The 24,333-nt window shown below is 42.0% G+C and overlaps 1 protein-coding gene across 8 annotated transcripts in view; it reads left to right on the top strand.

Moving 5' to 3' along the window:
• Window positions 1-24,333, top strand: part of pisd (phosphatidylserine decarboxylase) — an 85,810-nt gene that overhangs the window by 54,890 nt on the left and 6,587 nt on the right. For 2 of the 8 annotated variants that reach the window (XM_033043494.1, XM_033043493.1), the window contains 3 exons: window positions 12,895-13,060; window positions 20,141-20,377; window positions 21,531-21,669. In XM_033043494.1, coding sequence (XP_032899385.1) covers window positions 12,947-13,060; window positions 20,141-20,377; window positions 21,531-21,669 — 490 coding nt within the window. In that variant the 5' untranslated portion in view covers window positions 12,895-12,946. Of the gene's footprint in view, window positions 1-6,638; window positions 6,897-7,954; window positions 8,019-12,894; window positions 13,061-20,140; window positions 20,378-21,530; window positions 21,670-24,333 lie in introns of those variants that run through there. The other 6 variants (XM_033043490.1, XM_033043489.1, XM_033043491.1 and 3 more) reach the window with 5 other exon arrangements.

Raw genomic sequence — 24,333 nt, 5'->3', positions numbered from 1 at the left:
CTTGTATTTAATTAGACAAGTGTAGTGGATGGAGAAGGAGGATTGCAAGTACATAGTAGGGTGAGGGTTGGTTGTGGTGTCTGAAGGGTATACTACACAGTTTCTAAACAAAGCTGAGAAGCCATCTTGTTGGCTTGTGCATTGATAAACATGCAGAATAGATTAGTAAAGGATAATATATTTGCTGGGACTCATGAGACTGCCTTGGGAAAATGTGACTGAATAAAGCAGAGGGCACAAGTATAAAGAAATACTGCCTATATATATAGCAAACTTGACAAGAAATGCAATGATAAATATATGGTTGCATGGTTTAATTAAACTTGAAGTCCAGGGTCGCCTCCTGGTCCCCGCTAAAGGCAATAAGAGACTCTGGATCAAGTGTAAAAATATTAGCCGAACTGAGAGTTTAGATCCAAGAGGAAATGTTGAGCAGATGGACACATAACATTTTTTGTTTTTTATAAAGGAAATTATGCAGTAAACTTATATAAGATTTAAAAGAGCGTAAAAAGAGTTTCCTCTATTAGTATAACCTGAGGCCAGAAGATCATATTTAGAACATGGAACTGACCATGGCGACACTTTAAAATAGCCTGCACATGGTCAGTACTCTATTATCCTGCCTCTTCATATGTCTGTTTAAATACCTCTTAAATGCTGCTCTTATATCTACTTCTGCTTCCCTTGGTGGCGTATTTCAGGTACCTTTCATTCTCGGTTTTAATTAAATCTTGCCTCAAACCTCCTTTAAACATTCCCCCTCTCACTTTAAATTTGTGACATAATTAATAAATCCAATGGGGAATTCAGGAGAAGCTTCAATTGGTGGTAAAGAACACTCGATTCACAACGTCGGGAGTGATTGAGACAAATAACAATTAAAGGTCTGAAGAAGGGTCTCAACCCAAAATGTCACCCATTCCTTCTCTCCAGAGATGTTGCCTGTCCCGCTGAGTTACTCCAGCATTTTGTCTACCTTTGATTTAAACCAGCATCTGCAGTTCTTTCCTACACAAACAGATAAAGCTCAATCAATATAAGCGCGAAAGGAAGTTCAAATCAAATTTATTGGTTTATGCACAAGGAGATTGAGTGGTAAAAAAGGTATATTCTTGCCTTCATTGGTCCGAACACTGTATATAAATTCAGAAAGTCATTATGCAGCTTCATAGGAATATCGCATATAATTCTGCTTCCCCAATTATAGGTGGGTTGTGGAAACTTTGAAAAGAGTGCAGAGGAGGTTTCCCATAATTGTGCCTGCATTTAGTGGGTATTAGTTACAGAGAGGTTGGACAGACTTGGATTGTTTTCTTTGGAACACCGGAGGTTGAGGGGAGATCTAATAGAAGTATATAAAATTATGAGAGGCACAGATAGGGTAGATGGTCAGAGCCTTTTTCCCAGGATGGAAATATCCAATACCAGAGGGCATATCTTTAAGGTGAGAGGGGCAAAGTATAAAGGAAGATGTATAGGGCAGGTTTTTTACACATAGGGTGGTATGTCCCAGGAACACACTGCTGGAGGTGCTGGTGGACGCTGATAATATAGTGGCATTGTGACTTTTGGATAGGTGCATGGATATTAGATAGATTAGATTAGATAACCTTTATTGTCATTCAGACCGAAGTCTGAACGAAATTGAAGCAGTCATACATACAATACAATACAATAAAAACAACACAACAATAAACACATATTAACATCCACCACAGTGAGTCCACCCAACATCTCCTCACTGTGATGGAGGCAAAAGTCTTAGGTTCAACATATAAGTCTCCAACATATCAGACCTCTTTTGCCGTTAGACCAGGACTGTGCTCTGTCAAAACTGTGTGGGAGTTCAGTTGATGCTCAATAACCATCCGACATTGAAATAATTTACGTAGAGGCATCTCAAGTCCTCTGCACAATGGAAACGGGTCATCCATTATCCTGAGGGACTGCTTAAATGGTGCTTTATGACACTGCAAACTGCAAAGTGCAAATAGGAATGTGATTTGCAGCTGAGGAAACATTCCTTTCCCTGTAATAATTATCCTTTGAGTTTCTAGCGAAAACACCTTTATATGTTGCTGACTTAATTCAGTATTTATATTTCTACATCTGTTCCCACTGTTTCCTATTTTAAAGTGTTTTTAAAGTGTTTCCTATTTTAAAGTGTGTTTAATAGGCAGAGTAGTCGAGTACGCAGAGGTGAACCAAAGTTTTCATCCATTGTCATTAGGTGAAACGACCATCTTATACCACCAAATCTAAGAATCAAATTCCTTGCAGAAAACATGCCCTCTAAGTATACAGTAACAGAAATGCAGTTTGATTAAATATACTTCATGCAAATAAGTTTTCGCTTGATTACAGGGCACAGATAAAGACAGTCAGAAATAACAACCTCTGAATCAATGCGTCTGCCATTTGCAGTCTGGAATACAAGGTCTAAAGTACTGTTTAGTCTGGACCGTGATTTGAAGTGTATGGTATGTGCATTGTCAAACACTAATGAGTACCTTTATGGTGCTCGGAATCCACTGAACATATCTGGAAGTCATTTTTGCTAGTTTTAAAGGGGAGTGAATTGCCCAGTGCACACTAGCCACATCATGGAACTAAGTCTTACATTTGATTATGGAGTATAACTCTGTAATGAGTGCTGAATTACTCTCTATTTGACCCTACACATGATACTCCTAAGGAGAAATCATTGTTTAATTTGTTGTGCTACACACTGACTGTGGTGAACATGTGTAAGAAGGAACTGCAGATGCTGGTTTAAACCAAAGATAGACACAAAAGCTGGAGTAACTCAGCGGGACAGGCAGCATATCTGGAGAGAAGGAATGGGTGACGTTTTGGGTTGAGACCTTTCTTCAACATGTACACAATCGTTGCGTCGTGGCTACCCCTCGAGGTCGAGGACGATGGTCTACGTTCCGTTGTTTTTATGGAATCACCACTGCCTTGTACACTAATATTTTGGTGTCTGTTCGGATGTCACGATTTTGAAAGACTGAGCTATTTAACAAGGCATTCAAAATTTATTCTTCGCAACCCTTGGTTAATTACTCATGAGATTAGGAATGGGAAAATATTTTAAGTTTCATACTCCTGGGTTAGGGAAGGATCTTTAACCTAGTCTGATATTTTAGCACACTATTACAATGTTGCTGCACAGTCTTTTAGTTGAAATGAAACCATCTGAAGACTCCATCTATGATTCAGAGCGGGGCAGTTCTCCTTGTTCTGACTAATATTTACCCTCTGCCAACATCACTGAAACATATTACTGTTTGTACGACCTTGCACCTTCTTTGCTGAGTGCCTCCACTTATGTTTATAAAAAAAGACGTTTTATACCTGTATCAAATAGTTCAAAGCAGTTTCCAGTCATTGATGTAAAGGTGTAAATGTTATTGATAAATAATGAATTTGAATGCCTTGCTATTGCGAAGGTTTCTCTAATGTGCAGTTGAGAGATTGTCACATGGCTATTTGACCATAGCAAAATAATCTGCTGGCCTTCCCCGTCTGGGCTCTCCCGCACAGAATGAGCATGGTTCCAGGGACACAATCCCAACGACAGTTGATGACTCAAAAGGAGAGGAAGGAATTGATGGAATGAGCCCAACTAGGGGAAATCTTTCATAACAGTAAATGCACTGAGTGGTGTAATATCGAAACACAAACAAGAAGGTTAAAGTCTGAAGAAGGGTTTCGGCCCGAAACGTCGCCTATTTCCTTCGCTCCATAGATGCTGCTGCACCCGCTGAGTTCCTCCAGCAATTTTGTGTACCTAGGTTAAAGCCTGGTGTGTGTGGAATCACTCACTCATTCTCACCAAGCATCAGGGGGTCAATAAGGCTGGATGTTCTTGAGCCATGCGAGAAGCTGTGTTGTGTCTTTTGATCAGACAAGGCCATCTTTGCTGATGAGTGGGATCGACAGTGAAATCGCAGCTCTGATGTATCTCTTGATGGCTGCCCGATAATTTGACTACCATTGTTTGCCGCCCATGTCAAAGGGTGCCACTCATGCCAAAGGGTTGTGCTGTGTTGATAGCCACTGCTCGTGCCCCTTGTGCCAACACCCACTCCTCATTTTTATATGTTGTCTGTGCATAATTAACTGTCCAAAGATACCTTACCAAACAAAATGTAATGTTGCAGCTTAAATTAGGCAACCAAGAGCATGGCTCAATAGTATCTTAAATTAGAAAAGACAAATAGAGAGACTGAGGATGTTGGGAGGAAATTCCAGAGCTTCAAGTCTTAGTGGTCATTGGTGGAGTATTTAAAATCATGAATGCTCACGGCCTCATTTAGAGGATTAGATGTCTTGAGGTTGTTCGGCTGAGAAGAACTGGGGAGGTGTCCATAGAGGGATTTGACAGTGGAGATGACGATTCTAAAATCAATGTGGCTTGACCAAGAGACGAGCGAGCACAGGTGTAATGGTTGATAAGCAAAAAAGAGTAGTGATGTTCTCTCTGTTATCCTGGCTAATACTTTTTCATCAACATTTCAAAAACAGATAATCGGTTCATTGTCTCAGTGCTACTTGTCTCGGTGCTACTTGCTGCAGGCAAAGTAGCATCTTGAGACATCTTGGAATGCAAGGACCAGTTGGGTTGAAGGGCTTGTTTGTGTGTTGCAGTACTGTGACTATTTTCTGTACTACTATGGTGATATTATATTCTGATACTATTTTTAACTGTTGTTCTTCGGTAAATCAAATCGAAATTTTATTGAAAATTACTGAGATTTTTGAAATAAAAACAAAAAATGCTGTATTTATTCAGCAGGTCAGGCCCCATCTGAGGGTTGATACTGTTAAGCCCTGGAACAAATTTACAGTATCTCATTGATTTTTAAGGGGTTTATGATGTATTGCAAGAAATGTGAAGGTGCTGTATAAATGCAAGTCATTCATTTCCCTAATACGGAGTGTTCTGCTATAATGTGGTTGATGCGTCCTGAGAAACCTTGTTATATAGAAAATTGTGTTTTAAGAACAATTGCATCAATGGGGAAGAGAGTTGGAGGGGCTAGAAAGTTTCAGACTTGCAATAACAAAGTTATTTTTCATGCAGGATTTTCAAAAACAAAGGTCTTTTTATTAGCTATAATTTTATTTTTGTTACTGCAAGCTAAAAATAAAGGCTGTATGTTACATTGTTTAATAGGTTATCATTGCACAAGAGTCAATAGAAGTGATTGCTTGTCAATAGAAGTGTTTCCCTGCAGTGAAACTGTTGGACTGTGCTCTTAAGAGACAATGGTGTTAGGATGTTTAAGAAGGAACTGCAGATGCTAGAAAATCGAAGGTAGACAAAAATGCTGGAGAAACTCAGCGGGTGAGGCAGCAACTATGGAGCGAAGGAAATAGGCAGCGTTTCGGGTCGAGACCCTTCTTCAGTCTGATGTGAGGGGGGCGGGAAGAAGAAAGGAAGAGGTGGAGCCAGTGGGCTGAGGGAGAGCTGAGAATGGGAGGTGAAAGTAGGGACTACCTGAAATTAGAGAAGTCAATGTTCATACCGCTCGGGTGCAAACTGCCCAAGCGAAATATGAGGTGCTGCTGCTCCAATTTACGGTGGTCCTCACTCTGGCCATGGAGGAGGCCCAGGACAGAAAGGCCGGATTCGGAATGGGAGGGGTAGTTGAAGTGCTGAGCCACCGGGAGATCAGGTTGGTTATTGCGAGCCGAGCGGAGGTGTTCGGCGAAGCGATTGCCAAGCCTACGCTTGGTCTCACTGATGTAGAGCAGCTGACATCTATAGCAGCGGATTAGGTATTGGGTATTAGGCAGCAGTATTAGGATTACTGCAGGAAACAACATCTTTCCCCCGGACTCTTTTTTTCATGGATTCCTTTATCATTTTTCCCATTTTTCCCAAAAAAAACAAAGAATAAATAAAACATATAGAAAACAAAAAATCTTGAGACCTTCTGAGCATCTACATATTCAGTCGTGTCATACACGATAGTGTTTGCACGCGTCTTTAAACAACACCCTTGCCACTCGTGCTCCCCTGGTGTGATATCTATTCCCTTGCATGAGGGATGTCCCAGCCAGACTCTGCCCCTCCATGTTCAGCAGTGGAGGCCCCTCCCCCCATCCTAGTCATCCTGCCAGTTCCACTGTTCGCATCCATATATCCCCTCGTTATCACCACTTCCACAGCTGGACCATCGACCATGGTGGTCTACTCCTTTCCTTGGTCATTGGTGCGGCTCTGATTTGTTCTGAACCTCAAGTAGCCCGAAGGGTTTTGTCCTGAAACGGACCTATTTTTTTTCTCCAGATACGCTGAAGGACTCCAGACTGTTGTCCTCCCCAAGGGATTCACGTCTATCCCTGCAGCCTGTATTTGATCTGTCAGCTGTGCTTCCTCTTTCCTCACCAGATCTTCAATATCTCTTTTCAGTCAGGGTTCGCTAATTCTGCCAGCTTTGCCCTTCACTCTAACAGGACTTGGCCTTGAACGCTCACTGTCTCCATTGTAAAAGCATACTCTGTGCCAGCAGTCCCGTTACCTGCTATTATCATTGCTGCTGCCAGGCGGTGGGTGAGAGGAGAGGGGAGGGGAGGGGAGGGGAGGGGCCAGGCGGTGCTTCAGGGGGACAGCGGGGGCGGGGCGCCGGGAGCCGGGCTGCTGTCTCCGGTCATGTGCCTGTCGAGCCCGCTGCTGCAGGGGCGGCCGGCGGCGCAGAAGGGAGGGAAATGGTGAGATGTCGCAAACCTTTACCGAATACCGCTGCCTGTTATAACCTGCACGGGGTTGACAATCGCGTCCGGAGGGCCCACCGCACCGATGCAAGGCCGGCAGAGCAGCAGCAGGCCGGCGGCTCGCTGGCGTCTAACGGGGCCGCCGCTAGCAGGCAGGCGCGCTTCAGGTACTCGGGAGCAAACCTCCTCATCTCTCTCCCGTCCGCTGATCGGTGGGGCCGGCCCGAGCGACAGTAATCAGCCGGGGATGGGGTGGTGGGAGGCGGAGGCAGAGGCCTAGAGCGGATTATCCGAGCAGGAGGGACGGCCCGCCCCGCGGGGAGAGTTTAGGAAACACCGCGGGCTGCCCGGCGTCCGTGGGGGTCAACTGGGCCAGGCCGGAGGAGGGAGGAGAGGTCAGCCGGGCCGGACAAGGCCGTGGGGGGCTGGTCGTAGTCTAGTGACACCCGGGCAAGAGACAGGGAAGTGGAGGCTGTCGTATGGGTTATCTGGGCAGGAGAGGTGAGCACTCCAGCATCAGCTAAAGTTATTTAGAAGACGGGGTGTGTCTTCGCAGGAGTTATGAAGGGCAGGTTCCTCTTCGAATGGGGGGGGGGGGGGGGAGTGAGATGAGAGGAGGTGGGAAGGAAGAGACTGGCATTGGCAGGAGGCATCTGTGATAGAGGTTGAGCACATTAACTGCAGCTCAGGCCGCTGGGACAAGAGAAGATGCTAGAGGGGTTGGTTACAAGTGACCCAGTTGAAGAAGGGTGAGTTTGGAGAACTGAGTGGAGATTCCTGGAAAGGGAGAGGTACCTACAAGATATTCTGTTTATCTGTGGTGTGGAATGGGGCAAAGTGGGAAGGCAAGATAGCAGCTTTTAATCAATGTTCGAGGTGGGAGGGAGATCCATATTCAGGTATCTCAAAAGAGGGAGGAAGGGAATGGAGGAGGGGGGGGTTGCCATTTGATTGCTGAGGGCGAAGTGCTCTTAGGTTGTTTGGGGGTTGGAGGTGAGGGGGTTAAGGGAGGAAAGGGGAGGGTCTGTCAGGTATTGCTGGGATGATGGTGCCGGCAGGAGAGCTGTGATTCATTGCTTGTAAAGCTGTGAGTTTGGATGCTGAGGAGATGCAGGAGCGGGTGATTGGTGTTTTTATGCAGTGATGCTACTTGCTGATGATTGGCCGGGTACTCTCTGCAGTGGAGAGGGGAGGGAGGGAGATGGCTCGTGTTTGGGGAAGCGCGGTTAAATCAGAGTGCACGGCAAATGCGCAGTGTGCCAGCCAGGCACAGAGATGGTGCGTTTCTGGTGAGTGATGTTGGCTTTCCTCTCAGTAGTTGAGCAAGGTGTTACAAAGATGGCAGCAGTAATGTAGATGATGGAAGTTTTATTTTTAAAAATTTTAAATAATTCAGAACAATGTTACTGTATGTACTAATCAAAAATAGGGGAGGAGTAAATACACCCCATCTGTCATGGAAATGTACAGGATGTCACAAAGAAGAATACAGAATTAAATGGGAGAATTAAAGAGCCTCGCTATTGTGTGGGCTAATCAGGGAGATCTGCATACATTTCGCACTCGCGATTCTGGCATGATTGCATCAACATTTTGTTTGAAGAACAATCTTGGTTCCTCTCATTAAGATGCCGTACCCTCCCTGACAAGAAAATCCTCTAAGATGGAGAGTGTGCACTGCTTTGTCACTGCCCGTTGGTCTGTCCTACAGGTTGTTAGATATTTAAAATGTTCAGACATTAGACCCAACATGTTACCCCAACTGGGGTTCTTTCATAAAACTTGGCTCCTCAATCAAACTGCATTGCTCCGAGTTCATTTCCCTGGCCACTTGATAATTTAACCATTTGAGGACAAGGCAGGGCATCTCAAACAAAATGCATTCATCAGATGATGCTTGCAGCTTTTGATTTGGGTGTCCTGGGTTGTACAACACCTAATTTCCTTCCAATCCTCAAGATATTTGATTGAGAGTTGCGTGATATCAGTGCTATGAGTACAATATCACATGTTTGATACAAAATTATTTGTGATTATTGACCTGTTGTGCACTAGGAAAGATATTCTTGTCTGCAGTTGTGCTTGACACTGGATTTAAAAAATAAATTGTTGAATCAAAACTGAGACAAATTTAACTAAATTGACTTGACTAAAAACTTGGCTATTTCATCCCCCCTCTTGCTGCATGCCTTGCTCATTTATTCCTGCCCCACCTGTAAAGTTCACACATAAAGTTTGTTCATGCATTTCATATCCTATAGCACACTGAAGTATATAAAATTTGACTATCTGTTGAGACATCCTGTCCCCCTCTAGCAATGAACATCTTCCAGCTTCCTTTGGGCAATTCTGTTATCATACGGTCAAAATCCTTTTTAGCCCAGCCCAATTTTTCCAGTTCTGGGCTTGTGGATAAGCCTCTCTGCTTGTCCAGTGTTTCTCACCATTACCGCTGGTATCACACCATGCAACATTTACAAACTGCATGCCTTAAATTGACTTAATTATTAAAGTTCCTGGATATTGCAAATGGGACTGCTGTTTCCAAGTGATGTGTGTTGCATTGTTTTTCCCCACTGTGTCGACCACCTGCTTTCATACAGCAGGCATTCATAGTCTTTAGCCTTTGCTTAAGACATGAGAACATAAGAAGTCACAAAGTGCTGGAGTAACTCATCAGGTCAGGCAGCATCTCTGGAGAACATGGATAGATGAGATTTTGGGTCTGAAGAAGGATCCCGACCCAAAACTAGGAGCAGCAGTCAGCCGCATGGGTAGACTCGAGTCTATTATGATATTCAATAAGATCATGGCTGATATGATTTGGCCTCTGCTCTCCTTCCAGGCCTGATCCCATAAGCCTTTATTTTCCCACTAGTGCAAAAAAAGATCTTTCATCCTTCTACTTAATGACTTGGGGTTAGAGAAGCCTAAAATCTCCCAACTCTCTGAAGGAAGATGTCTCTCCTCATCTCCTTTTCTTTATTCTGTCACTATGGCCCTTTAATTCTAGATCTATTGCACGAGGAATATGTGCCCCTAGCAATCATGTGCTGCCATGTGTTCACCTTTCTCCAGTACCAGCACGCAAGCTGCTCGTCATGCACTGACACGCTAGCAGAGATAAGGTCATCCCATTACTTCTCCTGGTAAAAATGTACCTTTAACAACAGCAGAGATCAGTTCCGTACTGGGTGGCAATTGGGATGGTACTCCCATAATTGTTCCTATTCCAGTCACCAATGTGCTTCACTGCCAGTCTGCCTGCTAGGTGCTAATTTGTTCCACCTTTTGTGAAGGATTAACCAACCGCTTCTAATTTATCTATGGGCATAATGTGTTAGTCATTGTAGCCTGAAGGGATCTTACTTGAATTAACACATTCATTGTCGTCATTGACTACACTAAAGTCTCTGTTTATACAATGGACACATACCACAGAACTCACGAGCTTTGCAATGGATCTAAAATGGCCTGGGGTAAAACTCCTTTCCCCTTTATAATTGGTCATGCCTTTCTAGGCAAATGGAGGAAGTGTGTTAGGGATCCCAGTCCAAAATGTGTTCCAGTAACGTTTGCTAGAATTTGTAATCATGTGGATGTCATCAAAGATGACTTGAGCTAGGTGGCCAAATCTCACTTTCAAGGTTCATGTGGAATTGGGTGGTACTGAAATCTGTAGGACAGCATGGTTATTACCTTCAGTAGAGGAGAAACTGTTTAGGCACCAGTGTTGGTTCTATGAATCTATTTTGTTAATGCTGTTAATTCTGTGGGTCTGGCATCCATTCAGCATTTTCTCTCCACCCCTTGGACAGCGTCAGAGACTGGCAACTCTCCACATCCCTTGATAAGCCATTCTCTCATGAGATGTTTCGAATCAGCCCAAACTGTTGCCAGCAATGTTAGATAAATTAAATCAACAAATTGGGTGAAGATAGTGACACGCAAAACCAGAAATTAAACAATAACAGTTAGAAAGATGCATCAATCTGAGCAGAATTTCAGGCAAGAGAAAGGTTTAGTCTTTCAGATCAAAGACTCTGGGAAGAAATAAATAAACCTTAACTTTAACATAGTGATCGGGGGAAAGAGTTGGAGCAAAGGGACCACTGTGACTGACTTGTAATTAAATATAAAATGGTGTACTACTGAGACTGCTTCACAATACAAAGTGCTTTGGCAACTGTGTAGTACAGCTCCTCTCTGTCCTTTTTCCTGAGTCACTTTAAAAATGTTTTGTTCTATTTGGACAAGATAACTTTTATTGCCAAGTATTTTGCTGCACTTACCAGTGTTGTTGGCATTGCCACATTCTAATTACCTATTTAAAAAATAGAATTAATTTCTCTCAACTCTTCTCTTCATTTTTTTCTAATCGTGAATTTGTCCACTTGCATCTGACTTGTTAACAAGAGAAAAACTGCCTCGTGCACTTTAAAATGAACTCTTAACATTCATTGTTCAGAGGTAACGACTCACATTTTCTGGTGAATGTTTCTCAGAAACCCTTAACTGAGGTCAGCCTTTGACATTGCTGAGTATAGTTGGGCACAGTCTCACTCTTTCCATGCTATTGTCGATGGAGGATTTGCTTCAGACCACATGCTGACCTAAATGCGGAAATGCCATTTTGTTGTGTCATTTATAGGGCTGCCTGCTATTTAACAGAGAAAATAGCTCCACATTTTTAATAACTAAACTTAGCTGCAAATTCTGAATAACCCAACTTAGCTCCCACAAAATTGGTTCAAATAGATTAATTTGGGGGTTATTTTTATGGATGTCTGTTTGATTTGTGCTTCTGCTCAATTACCTGATGAAGCGTTCAGCCAGAAAGAAACTTATTTTAGTTTAATTGTCCAACCGTGCTGTCTTTAAGAGAATAGAGGCAATATTGTGGAATGGAATCTGTATACAATCTCTGGAATTTCTATTATATTGTAGAGTAAATCTTTTTGAGAACATGATTCACAAAGTTGGCAAGAAGCATTGTGAGCAAAGTCATACATGCTTAGAGTGGAACTAGTTTTGCAAACTCATCCTTTTTTGTTCCAGAGTATAGAAGAATTAGATGAGATCACAAAGATGATTAGAAAAAAAAATGGACAGTTTAAATGCAGGGAGGAGCGTTCCCCTAACTGAGGATCTGGGACCAGAGGGCACAGTTTCAGAATGAGGGGTGGTTTGTTTAACAACCAGCAGTTTATTGGAACAACTCAGCAGTTTGGAGGGAAATGGAAAGTTGATGTTTCTGTGGGGGACATATTGATCTGCAATGAGAGTGTAGAGGGGAATAGCCAATATAAAGAGGTGAGGAGGGTGCGGCAAAGGCTGGTAAGTGAGAAGAGTTTGGTTGAAGATGGGGTCAGGTGGGGAAGCAAAAGGTGGAGATAGTAACAGAGGCTGGGAGATGTTAAGTGGAGGCAACAAAGAGCTGCCGATGATGGAATAGGACAAGGAAAGGAGAAGCATGGAATAAAATAAGGGAGGTAGGCTGAGCAGATGGGACCAACAGGGGAAGGGGGCACAATGGAAGGAAGATTTGGTTGATGGACAAATGTAGATGGGGGGGGGAAAGAAAATGTGATCTGGAAGTGAGGATTAAAAAGTAGGATGTGCATGAGATTAGGAGAGAGAGAGGTGGGGATGGGAGTTGCGGCTTACCTGAAACTAAAGATTTAATTGTTCATGCCGTTGGCTTGTAGATGAGGAGAAATATCTTTACTTGTGGTAATCGTGCTAAGTTTGTGAAAACTAAGCCAGGTTGCTCAAAATTGGGAACACGCTCCTCTGATTAAAAGAAACATGGTTGTAAATATGAACCTCGAAGATCAATAGATGGGTTTTTAGAAGCATCACGATAAGCAATGTTAAACTTTACTGATTTGCAGATCAGTAGGGAGGTGCAGCTGTCACCCTCCTTCATGGCTTCATCAACTGAAGTTCCCCGAGTTGCACATGTTTTTTTTTAATAAGATAAAGTATAGTTGGGTGAAGTGGTGACAAGAAACTTCAAAAACATTGTATTTGTCTCACCACTAAAGCAATTGAGTATGAACAAGCTGTGTAGCAGTGTGGTTTGTGTGTGAGGCTCTGTTTAGGCTATAATTTGTGTTTGGGATATCCCCATGCCTGATCAGCTGTGTATGTATGATTCCACAGGTTGCATTTCCCCCAGCTGGCTTTGCGGCGCAGGTTAGGCCAGCTGAGCTGTATGTCCAAGCCCGCACTCAAGCTCCGTACCTGGCCTCTGTCTTTTCTCTATTTCTTCCTGCCATTTAGTGTCCTTAAGCCTCTTGCAAAGGTAGGATGGCGGCCAACAAGCAGGGTAAGTGTGCGTTATTTCTAGGTTTGTGACGGGATGGGGAGTGGGGTTGATGAGAGGGTAAATCCAGCATCCATAGGTTGCTTGGTGATTAAATTAATGTATGCTTCTGCTGTATATTGATGTGCTGTGATACTTGCCATCTTTTTCTGTGCCTAGTGGTGGCATGTAGGTAACAACATGTTAAGATTTGTTTTGATAAAGTGAGCAACTGTCTGTATTTCTACTCTGTTTTTCTATTGTGCATTTATTCAACTCATTGGGTCCCAGTACTGGCCAACACAGGTTGGTGCCTCTGATTTGGCTGGGTTTCAAATAGTAGAAATGCAGTCATTAAAATCTACCTCTGTATTGACCATTTCATATACAGACTTGTTTAATTTTTATCTGATTACCCAACTGAGAAGCAAGTTGGTAAATTTTACCCATTGAAGGTGCTATATAAATGTGGGTCATTATTATAATTGAGGTTGAAAATCAGCAAACTGCAGATGATGGAAATCTGAAATAAAAACAAAAAATGCTGGAATATTCTAAAGCCGGGCAGCATCTGCGGACAGAAAACGGAGTTGGTGTTTCCCATGTTTGTTGAAAGATCCTTCATCGAAATCCTAACTATTTCTCTTACTGTAGGTACTGAGCATTTTCAGAGCAGATAACCAAGATGGAAAGGAAAGGTTTGAAGGAATGTGGGCCAGGCATAGGAAGTGGGACTAGGTTGGTTAGGCAACCTGGCTGGTATGGACCATAGGGCCTGTTTCAATGCTGCATATCTAGCTCTATGATGTAGTCAGCCTGCTATGTTGAAAGGCACTGACATCAAATTGTAGCTGTGGAATTGTGTTCATTAGAAATGTACACACAGTAGCATTGGAACCTTTGTTGGTATTCAGCAGGTAGGACAGTGGGAGGCCAGCTCTGTGGCTACTCAGTATTTGCATTGTTCACTTTCACGATACAGATCTATAGAGTTGAGTACAATAATGGCCCAAATAACAAGACAGATCATTTGTCAGTGGAGTGGGTGGCTGTAAATTAAGATCAGACCATCTTCTCTTTTCATAGAAACGCAAGGTATGGCCCAGAGTGTTGCAATGTGCGGGCATTATGATGCCAGCATTAAAACATTCTTGGCTCAGCTCTACCTTCAAGCACCTACTGCTGTCAGTACTAACAACATAAGCTTGACTAAAATTTTAAAACAGGTCACTGGCCTCCATCCAGTTCTGTTGCTGGGGTATTGCATTTGATTCAAAATATGACCTACGGTGTTTTCCTCTTCTGGAACATCTAAATTTGTATCTGGATCGTTGCATTTGACATTGCAAGAGTGATTGATCATCTAATTTATATATGGTCTTTGTGTTCATTTGATGAAAGATTGCCTGAGAATTTGTGGTATGTAACTGATTGGTTCATGTACCATGTCCTGGATATCATTGTTAGTTTAGGGATCTGGGAATTAAACTTTGATAAACTCTCAACCTCAGAACCTATTGCATTGACTAAGCTCTGGTCATTCTTCCCAATATATCTTCTGGCTCGCTGCTGTGTTCCATTGATTCGAGGCTAAGCATTGAATTGTCCTGAGGTATTTTCCAAACCTAACGGCTCTAGCAAGCTTTTTGTAATTAAGTGTTTAAGAACTCTGTTTTAAGATATTTTATCAGAGGGATTAACAGCACTGTTTATTGATGATTTAAAAAGAAGCCTCATTCCCCTGTCATTAAAGAAAACAGCACTCAAATCCAATTCTGATGAATAGAGGGCAACATTGTACAGAATGTGACTTGAAATGAAAGCATACGCAGGATTGAGAGACTGGCTTCAGAAGGTAGATTGACGTGTCTTGAGGTAAACCACAGGCCCCAGTCTGGAAATTCCCAATTTAGGAACATGGATAGTAATATGAATCTTCCGCATCCCAATATTGGGCATTCCTCTCAATCCTTGAATACTTTCTTGATTCTTGATTAGATACTGTTTTTCCGAGAACTTCATGCCTGAATCACTCTAATCAGGTTGAATGCTAGACAAATTGCTGTCGTCCATATTTGAAGAAGTGGTAGATAGAACACTTGTGTAAATCCTAAAAAGTTGAAGCAGAATCCAAGTGGTTTGCGAAAGGACAATCATGTTTGACAAATGTAATAGATTTTTGATGATGTAACTAGCAGTGTGGGCAATGAGGAACCAGGGTGCAGTTTATTTGGATTTTTAAAGCAAAGCCTTACACCCTGACCCAAGCTTCTGTTGTGGTTGTCTGAGGCATCAAAATAATATCTCTCGGGTCACAGGATGAGCAGACTGCAAGAACACTCTCATCTTAACAACAGCAGGAGTGCTCGAGATAACTCTGAAGCATTTGTTGATCCAGAAGTAGGTATTCTAGGCATCCTCCCGAGAATCGTACTATCGCAGAACCCAGCCGATTCTATTCACCACGTTACAACAAGAAACAGTGGAGAGCAATGGACGTGCAAAGACGACAGTGATCTGGTTGTGTTACTGAAACCTGTGCTCTTGAATTGGCCCATTCTCAATCATCAGCCAAGTGATATCATCATCATCAACAAATGCACCATCAACCGTTTACCAAGTTATACTTAATTCCTGCTCATTGATAACCCAGTTTGAGATTTGGACCAGTTGTCTCCAAAGCTCATGACATGGGCCAAAGAGCTGAATTAAGAAGTGAGGCGAGAGTGACTGCCCTTGACATCAAGAAGGCAGTTGGCTGAAAGTGGCATCAGAGATCCCTGGTAAAACTGAAGTAACCAATGGGTAAACACTCTGGTGGATGGAGTTATACCATGTCAAAGGCAGTCAGGATTATTCCTAGGCCCAACCGTCTTCAACTGTTTCAGCAACGACTTTCCTTTCACTTTAAGGTCAGAAGAGATGTTGGCTAAAGATTAAAGTGGTCATTTCCATTCACAACTCATCAATTAAAGCAACACCTAAATATGATACGGGCATTGTCTAGGAAATGGCAGTAGCATGAGTCGGGCAATGACTACCTTTGGCAAGAGTAACAACCTATCCAATACTTTGTGGTATTATTGTTGCCAAATTATCTCTGCGCTAATTAACTGGACCAGTGCCTTCCCAAGCAGGTCAGAATCTGGGTGTGTTGCAGCAAATAATTCTTCTCTTGACATCCTAAAGCCTTTCATGGTCTACAAGCAGTGCGGTGGAATAGTCTTCACATGTCTGAATGAGTGGATTTCCAACAATACCGAGGAAGCTCTGCACCATCCGGCACAAAGCAGCCCGAGTCAATGAAACCCCAGTTATCACCAGAAATGTTCCTTCCTTTCACAACCAAGGCACAGTGCCTATTTACTTGCCCTGGCTACTCTGACAGCACCAGTGTGCTGGGCATTCTAAAATCAGCATCCTTTGCCAGCAAGAGGGATAAACATCAGATGCATGAGCTCGCCACCACCTGCAGGTTCCCTCCAAGTCGCGCACCATCCTGCTTTACAAATCTATCGCTGGCCCTTCATTGTTAAATCCATCCCTGGTCAGCAGCAATGTGTGAGTAACTTCACCAGGGGGATCTGTGGTTAAAGAGTGGTGTTGGAGTACTTAGTGTGTTGCATGCAGTTCTGATTGTCACACTATAGGAAGGATGTGGTTGCACTGGAGATTCACGGGATATTGCCTGGATTGGAGGACTTTAGACATGGGAGAAATTGGGTAGGCTGGGCTTGTTTTCCCTCATGAAGGAGATGGGGAGAGGGGAGTCGAGGCATATCAAATTATAAGAGATGTAGATAGTGACGATGGTTAGAATATTTTTCTCATTGTGTGGTGTCAAAAGCAAGAGTGTGTGGGTCTACAGTGGGAGGTAGGAGTTTTAAAGGAGATTTGACGAGAGTTTTTTTACACAGTGGTTGACATCTGGAATTTGCTGAGGTCGTGGAGTCGGATCCAATGACTACTTTTCAGACACCGACAGGCATTTAAATAGACATGGCATAAATGATTCGGGATTAGTGTAGATGGGCAAAAAAGTCAGCATGGACGTGTTGTGTTGAAGTACCTGGTACTATTCTGTACATCCCTATAACTAATCTGGCTCGCCATAAATGCTGCAGATCCTGAAAAAGATTCAGGCTGGTTGTGGTCAGGCTGGATTTAGATTAGGTTTTAAACTTTACATCTGAGCAAATCTCTACTTGGATAGAGATCTGGCTTGCTGACAGAAAGCCAAGAATAGGGAGAATCTCTTTGAGGAAGGACCACAGGTTAGGGCCTGGCTATTGCACATAAATTATTTAAAATTTTGCACTAAAACACCATTAAACATTTATGATGTGATGTATTAATGTTAAATAATGGAATAACGTTACTTGTTGTGAGAATGTAATGTTCTGTACTAATATATTTTAGAATTTTCTTATGAATTAAATATTAGGGTAATTTTAGGCTGGTGAACTTTAATGAGTGTGATGCCGCAGAAATTGCCATTTACAATCTAAATAAAAGTTGTAGACAAAGGCACTGGGTGATGATGGTGTTCAGCTGGGTGGAAAAGTGAGGAGAATGCAGAGTGTGTAAAGGGCAATAAATGGACTGTAGATAACGTGCAGAAATATAAAATCATCTACTAGGTGCAGGAGCAGGCCATTTGGCCCTTCGAACCATTCAATATGATCATAGCTAATCATCCAAAATCAGTACCCCGTTCCTACTTATTTCCCCATATCCCTTGATTCCGTTAACCCCAAGTACAATATCTAACTATCTCTTGCAGTGAATTGGCCTCCTGCCTTCTGTGGCACAGAATTCCAAAGATTCACAACTCTGGCTGAAAAAGTTTTTCCTCATCTCAGTCCTAAATGGCCTGGGAGGAATAGAAAAGCAGATTATTTAAATGCAGCGAGACTGTTTAATGCTGGTGTCACCTTGTTACCTTAGAGCCATAAGATTAAATTGGAGGTACAGCATATGAATTGAAAGGCAGATTGGATAAGTAAGAGTTAGATTTAGCTCTCAGGGCTAAAGGAATTAAGGGATATGGGGGGAAAGCAGGAATGGGGTACTGATTTTAGATGATTAGCCATGATCATATTGAATGGTGGTGTTGGCTCGAAGGGCCGAATGGCCTATTCCTGCACCTTTTTCTGCACTTTTTTCCCATGTTTCTATGTTGGCCCTCTGACCTGAAAGGCCCTCAAGATACATCTTTCTTATGTACGTGCAGATAGATAGTTATCAGGTGCACCTTGATAACATCAATCTCACTGTCACTAAGATCTCTCCAAGCGTCTCCCTACCTCCCGAGACTGAATCAACGTGGTAGCAGCATTGGGGTGAACAGATTGGTTCTCCCTGACTATTACTGCTTTGTTCTCCCTTTGTCTCATCACCTCCCTCCAGGTTTATTAGCTCCTCAGAAACTTCATTCATGCTTCACTTACATCCAAGATTTCTATGACTGTCCTGGATAGCATGCTTCCTCTGAGCACATCTGCAGCCACTTCCAGCTTGGACCAGGCATTATCCCATCACCCTAAGCTCCCTGGCTAATATTGGCACCTCCCATTCAAATTTCAAAATTTATATCCATGTTTTCAAATTCTACTGTGGCTTCCCCACTTCCAATCTGCAGCCTCCCACGGCCCGACAAACCTCCAGAACCCCATCTTTCTTTCCAACACTGGCATCTTGTGTGTGGCTTAATTTGTTTGCTTCACCATTCCGGTGTCTGGGTCCCACGCTCTATAATTCTCCCTTTAAACTGGTCTGTCTTTGAGGTACTCCTTGAAACCCATCCAATTCACTGTGCCTTTGTCTAATATCTTATGAGATTAATGAATCTTCTTTAATTACATTTTTGTACAGCAATTTGGGACAGTTTATATTTTAAACGGAACTTTACAAATGAGAAATGTAAATTAATATATCGTGACTGATGAAAGTTTAATTAAAATAAAACTTAAGTATTCAGCAGATCAAGCAGCATCTGTGGAGACCAAATATTTAACTTTCCAGATATCTCTCTCTTTCTCCCCCCCCCCCCCCCCCCCCCCCCCTTGCCACCCTCACTTCTCTGCATTGTCTCTGTTCACACTACTGCCTCTACCCCCACCCCCCTGCCATAATTAAGCAAAAGGAAAGTTCCGGAACTGCACAGGAGGTCACTTTTTGATGCTGGAAAAGATAAGACAATTCTCCAGTTGTATACACCCATTATCCTTGTTCTGGCAGTATTCTTCAGATGGAACATTAACTCCACAGATGCTGAATGTCCCCTGTATGTTTCATGTTTTGGATTTATAATGACTGATGTTTGTACACTAAACAGATGCTAACTGAGGCTGCGCTCTGTCAAAGGTGAAGCCAGCAGACAGGGCAGTGCGGTTCCTCTCCCAACCCAGCTCATATACACAGGTCCTTGTAGTTGCCATCACTGGAGCATCCAGTAATATTTCCTGTTATTTTTTGCACCCATTTGAGAATCACTCAATCAGTTCAGATAAACTGTGTAAAAGTGAGGAATCTCCCTGGGTGCTGTCCACCTCATCCAGGTCCCTGGGAGCACATGACGAAAATGATTTGGTGTGAACTATCAGGGGCAGCCTTGTAACATTTCTGCAGGGGTAGTGCTTTAGAGTTCATATGTGATAGGAGTAGAATTAGTCCATTTGGCCCATCGTCTAATCTGCCATTCAATCATCTATCTTTCCCACTCAACCACGTTCTCCTACCGTCTCCCCTTAACCCCTGACACCCTTAATAAATTAATTTTCAAATGCAAAATACCACAGCTGCAGGTAACAACCTTCACTCATTGCTTCAATGCTTGGAAGTACTTCCAAATAAGGAAGATACGATGTACACATTTGGATTTGAAAAATTTCCTCTGGTAGCTTGTGAATCAGCCTCGTATGTAAATCCATTCTCCTAAATGTATGTTTTTACATTTGCTGTCCTCTACAACATAAGAATAGGTGCTGTTTCTCCATGTATGGTGGTGCTGCCTGAGACCTCAGCCATTGCTCTCTCTCCCTCAGCCAGTGCATCAGTCCCGCTGGTGTCAGGACTTTAATGATACTCGTCTGAATCTTGCAGGTTGGTTTGTATAAAACGATTCCCACCCGGCTGCTGTCTCGGGCGTGGGGCCGGCTCAACCAGGTGGAGTTACCCATCTGGATGCGAAAGCCAGTCTATAATTTGTACATATGGACGTTCGGGGTCAATATGAAGGAAGCTGCAGTAGAAGATTTGCAGCACTACCGAAACCTCAGCGAATTCTTCCGCAGAAAGCTAAAGCCACAGGCACGTCCTGTTTGCGACTCTCACTGTGTGGTAAGTTGCATTAAATCCTTCCAGGTATAACAATGAAATCCTGAAGAAAGTACCAAAACAAAATACAAGGTCACCGGGCCCCTTCTCACATTCTGATTCTACTTCAGATTTATTTCCTTCCAGTGCTTGAATTTTGATTGGGTTGTAATCCCCCCTGTCCATTGGGATGACTACCTGGGTTTTAGGTATATTCTGTGTGGCATGCCAGAGGAGCTAGTTTCTGGTCTAAAGTGGAGATGGGGGGGAGAAATCAGAAGAGGTTCCTGTTCCCACTTGTTTAGTGACTAGCCACGGATAGGTACCCACCCCAACCCCTCTGCTGCCCATGTTCATGGCTGTTGCAGGCAGAGAAGTTGGACTGTCCATGGACAGGAGAATTACAGCCCAGTCTATCCAAACTGCACCAAGATCTTGCACTTGACGTGAAAGACTTCCAGATGATATCTGATGGCAGTGGAAAGATCTCGGGTCCCCCGCTTGGTGAAATCCTGGTTTTATTCTGCCACATTTAGGGAGCACAGTGTTAAAGTTCATTAATCACCTTGCGACAGGAGTAAATCACTTCAACGTGTCCGCAATGCATTTGTTACAAACATCAGAATATGTTTATCACATCAATTTGTTAATTTCTATTCAAGCTGGTTCACTGATTAGAGGGAGATGAGGATAAAGCTCTTTTTGTTTTTTTTGAATATTATTTATATAGCTTCAGTCACCTCAGGCTATCCAGAACCACTAAATGGCCAATGAAGAATTTTGGACAATGTAGTCACTATTGTAAGGAAACATAGTAAAATATTAAATGTACATAATGAAGCATTAAAGACTAAGAATAAAGAACCCCTTTTTTCAGCAAAGAGGAAAGCATGTGAATTAATGGGACAACCCCTACAGCACCAAACCATAATCTCTTTAATATTCAGTGGGATAATTGGGTGATGTGGTATTAGCATGTGGGTGCATTAGATAACAGCCCAGGATATCCTCCATATCCAGCCTGTGTCCTAAATCTGAGCACTTGCTTATGTTTTGTCCCGTGCGATGGATGAGAAATTTAACATTAGTTTTGTCGTGGAGAGGTTTCTTGACTATTTTAACTCAACGACGATCGGGTTGTGTGTTGTTGGTCACTGTTCTCATTGTCTTTTCCTAGACCAGTCCTTCTGATGGAAAAATCCTGCACTTTGGGAGGGTGAAGAACTGTGAGGTGGAGCAAGTGAAAGGTGTGACTTATTCATTGGAGACTTTCCTAGGCCCTCAGACCTGGTCAGAGAACCTGGAGATTAGCAACAGTAAGTTCATTTCTCAATACTGGGTTGCACATCTTCTTGGATATTTCCGAATCTTGAGTTATCTCACGAAGCTCTCATTTACCTTCTCACTTGGTCCAGAAATATATCCTTGAAATCCATTGTGTAGTGTAAAATTGGGCAATGTTTCACTGCAGCTGAATATGGAAGGCAGATGAGGAGGCATTTTTATAGGGCCTTCATAATATATGTTTCCGAGTGTGATAATGTGATACAAAATGGAACTAACGATGGATTGACGTAAACACTAGTTGATTGTCAGTGTTACATTGGTGCGCTGAAGGGCTGGTAGCCATATTGCGTCTTTCTACAATTCTCTGCAGTGGGACAAATGTTATTCTCCACACGTGACAGCACAGAGTGAGGGATGCGTGGCAAAAATTGAGAGTGCTTTTCAAAGTCATTTGTAAAATGTAATGTCTTTTTGTTTAGAGGTGTTTTCACAGGCAGGTTTCTGCAAGGTTTGTATTTTAATGACGGGAAAAATACTGGCATGCTTTTTTTGGCAGTGGCCGTGAGATTGGGAGAGGGAGGCGATTGAGTGTGTTTACCCACACTGAAACGCCAGCTTTAATATAAAGTGTCTCTTTCCAAGGCCCTGTAGTTCGAAGGCTTCTTCAACTAGGCTTAGAAACAGAAGGCAAACCTGCAAAGGATATTTCAGAGAACAACCAATATTTCAGTCAAAGTAATGATTTTTTGATAGTGCAGATGACTAAAAGCTTTACCGCTGAATGGTACCGTTGAAAATGATCGAGTGTGCACCAGAGGCAATAGTTTTTGAATGGAGGGGTATGTAATGCTGTGTGAGATTGAACAGATAAGATAATGAGGCCATGGTTGGTTTGAGGAAAAGGGGTTTAATTGCTTAGATCTTGGACTGATTTGATAATACCAAGTGGACCTGAAAAAGCCGAAGTGTCTTGCAGCTCATGAGGCTATCAGAGACCATGGCTTTGATCTTCCCAATAGAGTTGGTGGATTTTTACCGCACGATATAGGAACGATCCTGCTTTCACCGATAAAATTGAATAGTATAATATATAAGAAGAACCCAATTATTCACAATATAATAAGAATTTGGAAACAAATAAAAGTATCCTTGAAATTAAATAATTTATCAGTACTAACCCCACTATTGAACAACCCCGCATTCAAACCTTCTCTCATCGACAACACATATCAACAATGGGATAGACTGGGGATTAGGAAAGTAGGGGATATGTATGAATTGGGCAAACTGTTATCATTTCAACAATTAAAATTAAAATTTAAATTGAAGGATAATCAATATTTTAAATATATACAGGTATGTGACTTTATGAAGAAATATACACATAGATTTCAAACTATATTTTTAGACCCTTTAGAAGAAGCAATGAATATTAAGGCTGATTCACAAAAATTAATATCATACTTTTATAATAATATATTATATAGAGAATCACCCTCAACAGAAGCACTAAGGGAAGATTGGGAACAGGAGCTAATGATAAAGATCTCGAAGGATAGATGGGAAAAGTATTTGATGAATACACATAACTGTTCTATTAATGCAAGACATAATTTAATTCAATTCAAATTATTACATAGACTATATTATTCAAAAACGAGGTTGAATAAATTTTATCCAAACGTCTCTCCCAGATGCGATAAATGTTTGTTTCAAAACGCTAATATAACACATTCATTTGTAGGATGTACAAAGTTGAATAAATTTTGGAGTGATATATTTGATATATTTTCAAAGCTCTTCAAGTCAAGAATAGAACCCAAAATGGAATGGATTATATTTGGAATAATAGGAGAAGATACCAATTTAAATAAAGACCAAAATGTTTTTTTTAATTATGGGTTTATAATTGGAAAGAAATTGATACTTCAATTTTGGAAAAATACAACCATACCAACTGTTAAAATGTGGATTAGGAAAATGATGGACATAGCACGCCTTGAAGAAATGAGACTCCGACTAAGATAAATATGACCAATTCTTAAGGAGTTGGTCTCCTTTCATCGACTTTTTGGAATCATGTGATGCAGCGGTACCGTAAAGATTACTGATTTCAGTTCATGACGTGGATAGATCTACATCTCCGAATATAGATTTGAAAAATTCTCTTTTAAGGGGCCTTCTCTTCTATTTCTACTTTCCACGTTTTCTTTTTTATTTTATTTTTTTATTTTATATATACACACTTCATGTTTTTCTACTCTCTACCATCTATTTTTCCACTTTTTCCCCTTTCTATTATTTTATTTTTCTTGTCTTGCTTACTTCCTTCTCATAACATAAAACTAGAGATTGTACATAGAATGGATTACGGTATGACATAGTTGGCACCTAAAATTAGGTTCCACTGTATTGTTTTGTACTGTATTAACTTCTAATAAAATAAACAAATTTAAAAAAAAATAAAAATAAAAAGAGTTGGTGGAATTTTGAAATCCAAGACCCCTGTCAAAATGATTGGGAATGCTAGAGATGTAAGGTTCTCATATCTATGTGTGGAGTTGAGTCATGTCAGTGGTTCAGTGTGTCTGAATGGGGTGATCAAAAGAGGAAGAATCTAGTGCACAACATATGGGGTGCTGAGACCTTCAAACCACCATGTTGAATTTAGGATTGTGTTCCCTAAGAATATA

The sequence above is a fragment of the Amblyraja radiata genome, chromosome 25 (genome assembly GCF_010909765.2).
Source record: "Amblyraja radiata isolate CabotCenter1 chromosome 25, sAmbRad1.1.pri, whole genome shotgun sequence".
NCBI classification, from domain to species: Eukaryota; Metazoa; Chordata; class Chondrichthyes; order Rajiformes; family Rajidae; genus Amblyraja; species Amblyraja radiata.
The sequence above is the reverse complement of the archived record's forward strand: the minus strand, read 5'-3'. Positions and strand labels throughout refer to the sequence as shown.